The sequence below is a fragment of the Cupressus sempervirens genome, chromosome 3 (genome assembly GCF_028749045.1).
Source record: "Cupressus sempervirens isolate cs-2001-9-10 chromosome 3, ASM2874904v1, whole genome shotgun sequence".
NCBI lineage: Eukaryota > Viridiplantae > Streptophyta > Pinopsida > Cupressales > Cupressaceae > Cupressus > Cupressus sempervirens.
The window spans coordinates 370583782-370591397 of record NC_143120.1 but is presented as its reverse complement, the minus strand read 5'-3'; the positions used below and the strand labels follow the sequence as shown (position 1 = coordinate 370591397).

General features: G+C 33.6%; 1 protein-coding gene across 1 annotated transcript; it reads left to right on the top strand.

Moving 5' to 3' along the window:
- The first annotated feature begins 4629 nt into the window (after positions 1-4629).
- Positions 4630-5688, top strand: LOC149566530 (uncharacterized). The gene has a single exon (XM_089816496.1). It carries the CDS (start codon positions 4630-4632, stop codon positions 5686-5688), a length of 1059 nt encoding a protein of 352 aa, XP_089672622.1.
- The last annotated feature ends 1928 nt before the right edge of the window (positions 5689-7616 follow it).

Sequence of the window (7616 nt, the reverse complement as noted above, 5' to 3'; positions counted from 1 at the left end):
TAATCCACTTCAACATGATCCTACAAAGGATGTGGAGGTAGATAGATTCTTTATTAAGTAGAAGTTGGATGAGAAGATTGTGAAGTTCCTTAATATTCGATTAGAAGATTAGTTGGTCGATATTCTTACCAAAGCACTTTCAAGTTGAGCGTTCTTGAAGTTTTTGGGCAAGTTGGGCATGTGGGATATCTATGCACCAACTTGAAGGGGAGTGTTGCAATATTGGATTTTTTCTAATATTGAACTTATTCTTTCCTAAACTATTCTTTCCTTTCCTGTAGCTATATCCTTTCCTCTAGCTTTATACATTTGGCACACAACTGTATATGTACCTATACAATTTTATGTGAATATAATGAATGGAAAATATTCCTCTTGATTTCTAATTTTCAAGTCAAAATAGGGTACATGTCACTAGCATGCTTCGCTAAAATTATTTTGTGGCCTCTACTTGCTTCCTTGAAATGGGTGTAATCATTGGGTTCTTTTATCACCATATAGAACTTCACTTTATCAATGCAAGGAATTCCTCTATCTTTCACATGCACATCATCTAGTATGGCATTCACAGAACTTTGCTAAAATGTTCTTCCATATTTTTATTTGGCATTTCTTTATAGTCCATTTACAAACCAATGCACTTAATTGTAAGCACCTAAGCCTTGGTTGAGGGCAATCTTTGTATATGGAAAATGTCTTTTCGTGCTAAAAGAAAAAATCATTATAGTTCAGATCACTTTTAAAATCATTCCAATGTATAACTATGTCACAATTTGTAACTCTATTTTCAAGTGAGGAATATTCTTAATAACTAATTTGAAACATAATTGACAAATAAAAAATTTGGATTAAAAATCATATTTTATACAATTTGTGTATTCAATGTCCAACCAAAAACCCTAGTTGTAGATTGCTTATTTGTTCCAAATTTGACAAGAAGAAGATTTGGTTAGAGTTTTATGTGGCTAGAAAAATTGGATTTGGAGGACACCTATTTGAATGGAACAATGAACTTCAGTAGCCACCCTGAGAAATTTGTCATTTATATATACAACCATGATTCTAACTCAATATTTTCTTCATATGTGTTTCCTTATAAATCCTTTAATGTTAGTAGGCCGGATTTCAAAACAAATCCCCAAATATTAATAAGTTTTGGCTAATTTGTAATTTCCTTTTCATCGGTGCCATAAATTCTTTTATATTTTGTTGATAGTCTTGTTGAGATTGTATCTTGCTCGAAATTTGAAAATGTTAAAAGAAACAAGGATATTTGTACTTTTTCATTTCAGTGGTACAAGAAATTCCTTCATGTTTTGATGATAATCTCATCAAACCCTTAATGAATTATGTTAATGGATAAAATTTAAACCTTATAAAACTTATGAATAGGTGGCGATTCATTCTCAACCTACTATTTGACATTGGTTATGCTTATGGTAATCATTAAAATTGTTAAATTTCATGTTTATGCTATGGTCCACTATGAATACTTCTTTAAACAAAATTTCCAAATTGAATTTTCTTCTATCTCATTGGGTGTGTTCATTTTTTGTGGTAATGTCATCCGACGTGTCATTTTCCCAAGATTCTACATGACATTTTGCAAGATGCTACACGTTCCATGTACTGCAAGATGATTAACCTTTAGCAGTTCTCCCCAAGTTTTCTCCGAATGGCCATTCTTGATTGTTTATAGTTTTTCTTTTCCATGTGCCACCTTTATAGAAGTATAAGTTGTTGTGATATACATGTTTCCAATTTTTAGACTTAGTAATATTCCCTTTTTCTGACAACTTCGGCTCACTTCAAAAAAAAATTTAATATTTATTCTTCACATTACCTATATTTGCATTTATGCTAGTAGCGAATTTCAACAATTATTATATTTTACCTAAAATGATTTGGTTTTGTGTCTCGAGAGGAGAAACACAACCCGATTTATTTCATTTTCATTACTATTTAGCTTTACATAAAAACATGAAAATGCCAAATAAAAAATTCTAGATTACCTAAACTATGGGACTGACTATGATAACATTATGGGTGTTTGATGTTAGTTTTTTAGTAGCTCATCACAGTTTGGTTTGTCTACAAGTAGAGTATAACATTCAAGGCAAAGTGGCTTGTGAAAAGGTTATGAATCCTACATCATTGCAAGTGTTCTACACATAGTCTTTCATGGGTTACTCGAAGGAGTTCTGCACATTTATAGGATTGATATACTAATAACAATCCCCAACCATGTTCTTAGCTTCAACATACCAATGCAATCAATGGACAAGCTTCCGTCAAACCTACCGAAGGCAGGGATTTACCTTGATTACGATCTTCTTTCACAATATATTAAACCTATTAGAATCTCTTTCATGATGACGAACCTTTAACTGACAAGTAAACAATTCTTTATAATATATTACGTAAATCATGGCACTTAAGATGTAAATTTTATATATGCTCTTAAAGATTCATTTCTTTATCTTTTATTACTTTATGTGGACCTTAGAAAACTTAACACACAACATTTAGAATGATAAGCTAATTAAAATCATCCTAGCATATGATATTGAATTTTTGTGTCTTGAAACTATTATTGTGTTAACAGTAACAGATTTCCACAATCCATTTGTAAAGTACTGAGTTTTCTGGATTAGATTGTGTTTGTTTATTTCATCAACGTTTCAGATCACACTACATGATCCATCATCAGGATAAGAAAGTGCAAGGAAGTAAGATATGCAGACTGGACCTTTCTCAAGAATTATAAGAAGAGAAGGGGGAAGCTCGTAAAACCATGCAAAGCTAAAAATAGAAAAAATAGCAAAAAGGTACCCCCACCAAAAAGTATAAGAAAGAAGAAAAAATGAAAGAAAAAGGTTTAAAAGAAGGAAACTAAACAGAAAAAATAGCTACATATATATAGAAACAACAATTAACATATATCCTGCCTCTATATATATATATATATATATATATATATAGATATATATACGTAAAATAGCTATTAATATATTGGCTATTATATAATAAAATAGCTATATGAGTAATGTATAGCTATGTAACCACTTACAATAGCTAAAGGATCAAAATATAGTTATGTACAAGAAAAATACGATATACTATGAAAGAAATATATAAATAAATAAGAAATATGTATATCTAGGAAATATATGCCAATATATATATATGTCTATATGCGAAATAAGTAAAATATACTAGACATATATATATATATATATAAAGGGTTGAAAAAAACCAACAATCTATATGTAAACCAATTTTATGAAAACAAGAAAGTGAAATTGACCAAAACTGCAAAGAGAACTGAATAAAAATAAATAAGAAGGAAGAAAATGCCAAGCATGTAGGGGTAAAGGAGAAAATTCATACCTACTTAGTAGACTAGATGACAAGGATAGAGCAGAAGAATCGGTAGGAGGACGCACAAAAAAGAAAGGAGAAAACCACGTGAAAAAATAAACAACACTAGAGACAACAGGACACTAAAATAAAAGAAACCACGGTGTCTAAGCACAAAACCCACTCACAAGAAAGAAGCAAGAAGTGTGCTCGGGAGAGAGAGAGAGAGAGAGAGAGAGAGAGAGAGAGAACACTGCCCACCATGGAAGAAGAAACAAGCACCAAAAAAGGAAAGAGGAGAAGAGAGGGGGAAAAAAGAGAACGAGAAGAGGAAACAGCGAAACAAAAGAACTAGAAGAGCACGCAAGAAGGGAAACCGAGAAAGCATCAAAGGTGGTGGAGTTTGTTGAGCGTGCTCGAATGGCGGTTGTCAAGGGAATCAAGCAAGGGGTGCCACGAATGGTTAATGGACCACCCATCATCCCGATTGAGGTTAATGGGATGATAGCTAATGGCAATAGCCTCCTTTAACTTCCTTTTGAAAAGATTGTCCTCTTTTGATAGGATTTTGGTATTCTCCAAACAAATATGATGCTTGGTGGAAGTTGAGTGCTCAGCTAGGGCGGATTTTAGTATCCTCTCATGCTTGATGTCAGCACTGTGTTCTCAGATCCTTGTGATGACAGAGCGACCAGTTTCACCAATGTAGGGCATGCCACATGAGCACTCAATCTTGTAGACCCCTGAGTCTAGAAGAGAGTTGTTTGAATCCTTGAGCTCCTCCCGCGTAATCCTTGCTCTAAAATCTTGAATCAAGTCAAAGTTCTCGTGTCTAACTCCTCCTTTGATGACGTGATTAAGAAAAAATTGGTTCCTTCAAAAGAAGTGACCCCTCGCATATATGGGACTCCAAAAATTCATAAGGAGGGTGTTCCCTTACGACCTATTATGGACACCATTGGATCCCCCACCTACGCATTAGCTTCTCACCTTGCCAAGATTATCTCTCCATTGTTGGGGCAGTCCAACTCTTTCATCAAAGATTCTTACCATTTTGTCCAATTTATTCAAGATGTCAAGTGGGAGCCTGGTGATGTCTTGGTTAGTTTTGATGTTGTTTCGCTTTTCACCATGGTTCCTATTCATGACGCTGTGCAAATTGTGAGGCGTAAGGTTGGGGATGAGCTAGCTAGTTTGGTGGAGTTCTGCTTAAGATCCACTTTCTTCTCTTTCCAGAACGTCATCTATGAATAGGTGGAGGGAGTGGCGATGGGTTCTCCCCTTTCCCCAGTCATAGCAAACCTCTATATGGAGGATTTCGAGGAGATGGCTCTCCACACCTTTCCCCTCAAGCCCAAATGGTGGAAGCGTTATGTTGATGACACCAACGTGTGCTGGCCACATGGGTTGGAAAAACTTGAGGAGTTTCTCGAACACATCAACAAGCTTGCCCCCACCATTTCCTTCACCAAGGAGCTTGAATCTGGCAACCAGTTGCCCTTCCTCGATGTCCTCATCATGAAGAAGCCTGATGGGACCTTCGATCATCGAGTGTATCATAAAGCCACCCACACCGATCTTTACCTCCATTCTTCTTCCCACCACCACCCATCCCAGAAAGTTGGTATCCTCAAGACTCTTTCCCTTAGAGCTTATAGAATTTGCGATGCTGATAACTTACCCCAAGAGCTTGATCATCTGCGCCAAGTTTTTAAGTTCAACGGGTACTCTCATAAGCAAATCTCCAAGGCCCTCACCCAAGCCAAATCCTCTTATCTTTCTGGCATCAGTCATAAGATCTCCTCTAACCCACCTCCCCTTCTCGCTTCTCTTCCTTTTGTTGAGGGCATCTCCCAAAAAATTGGCAAAATCTTGACCAGAAAGGGCATCCAGGTAGCCTTCAAACCCCTTTCTAAGTTAAGAAATTGTATCCCCCCGCTCAAGGATTCAAACAAATCTCTTCTAGACTCAGGGGTCTACAAGATTGAGTGCTCATGTGGCATGCCCTACATTGGTGAAACTGGTCGCTCTGTCATCACAAGGATCCGAGAACACAGTGCTGACATCAAGCATGAGAGGATACTAAAATCCGCCCTAGCTGAGCACTCAACTTCCACCAAGCATCATATTTGTTTGGAGAATACCAAAATCCTATCAAAAGAGGATAATCTTTTCAAAAGGAAGTTAAAGGAGGCTATTGCCATTAGCTATCATCCCATTAACCTCAATCGAGATGATGGGTGGTCCATTAACCATTCGTGGCGCCCCTTGCTTGATTCCCTTGACAACCGCCATTCGAGCACGCTCAACAGACTCCACCACCTTTGATGCTTTCTCGGTTTCCCTTCTTGCGTGCTCTTCTAGTTCTTTTGTTTCGTTGTTTCCTCTTCTCGTTCTCTTTTTTCCCCCTCTCTTCTCCTCTTTCCTTTTTTGGTGCTTGTTTCTTCTTCCATGGTGGGCAGTGTTCTCTCTCTCTCTCTCTCTCTCTCTCTCTCCCGAGCACACTTCTTGCTTCTTTCTTGTGAGTGGGTTTTGTGCTTAGACACCGTGGTTTCTTTTATTTTAGTGTCCTGTTGTCTCTAGTGTTGTTTATTTTTTCACGTGGTTTTCTCCTTTCTTTTTTGTGCGTCCTCCTACCGATTCTTCTGCTCTATCCTTGTCATCTAGTCTACTAAGTAGGTATGAATTTTCTCCTTTACCCCTACATGCTTGGAATTTTCTTCCTTCTTATTTATTTTTATTCAGTTCTCTTTGCAGTTTTGGTCAATTTCACTTTCTTGTTTTCATAAAATTGGTTTACATATAGATTGTTGGTTTTTTTCAACCCTTATATATATATATATATATATATATATATATATATATATATATATATATATATATATATATATATATATATATATATATATATATATATATATATATATATATATATATATATATATATATATATATATATATATGTCTAGTATATTTTACTTATTTCGCATATAGACATATATATATATTGGCATATATTTCCTAGATATACATATTTCTTATTTATTTATATATTTCTTTCATAGTATATCGTATTTTTCTTGTACATAACTATATTTTGATCCTTTAGCTATTGTAAGTGGTTACATAGCTATACATTACTCATATAGCTATTTTATTATATAATAGCCAATATATTAATAGCTATTTTACGTATATATATATATATATATATATATATAGAGAGAGAGAGAGAGAGAGAGAGAGAGAGAGAGAGAGAGAGAGAGGCAGGATATATGTTAATTGTTGTTTCTATATATATGTAGCTATTTTTTCTGTTTAGTTTCCTTCTTTTAAACCTTTTTCTTTCATTTTTTCTTCTTTCTTATACTTTTTGGTGGGGGTACCTTTTTGCTATTTTTTCTATTTTTAGCTTTGCATGGTTTTACGAGCTTCCCCCTTCTCTTCTTATAATTCTTGAGAAAGGTCCAGTCTGCATATCTTACTTCCCTGCACTTTCTTATCCTGATGATGGATCATGTAGTGTGATCCGAAACGTTGATGAAATAAACAAACACAATCTAATCCAGAAAACTCAGTACTTTACTATTATTGTGTGTTTGTATTGTCTTATTATCTCTTAACCACAAAATTCTAATATTTATGTAACCAAGTTGAAAGATAAAGATGATATCATAGTTTTACAAAAATATAATGAAAAGACTAACATATTTAATTTTTATTCAAATAAAATGTAACACAAAGTTACTCAAAAAAATTGTTGCCACTAATAAATAAGCAAAAAATTATTAACAATTTAAAGTTTTTAATTGACAAAATTTAAATATTAATTAAAAATCTATTATTTTAATAACCATTATATATCAAACATATTATAAAAAATATTAAATTATAAATTTATATATTTTCAAATTCTAATTTGATATTTTAAAAATATATAAATTAATAAGTAGAAGTTATATATATGTATGTGAGATAATATGTTTGACCATCTTTTAAATTCTTAAAAGTTTAGTTTTAATTTTCAATTTATCAATTTTGATTGAAAAAAAATAAATATAAATTTTGTGCCAGTAGTTTAAGAATAGAGATTTTCCAATTTAGTAAAAGTTGCATGTTATATAAATTGTATGGATCTTTTTCTAGAATCTTTGAGCACCAACCAATTTATATCAGATGCTGTTATCCTCTCTACAAATTGCACCATTGACTAAATTTCAAAAAAATGAAAACACAATGAAATTTTCAAAAATTTC

Excerpts from the sequence above, each read along its gene's own strand:
- LOC149566530 (XM_089816496.1), top strand. The coding sequence starts at position 4,630 with ATGGGTTCTCCCCTTTCCCCAGTCATAGCAAACCTCTATATGGAGGAT.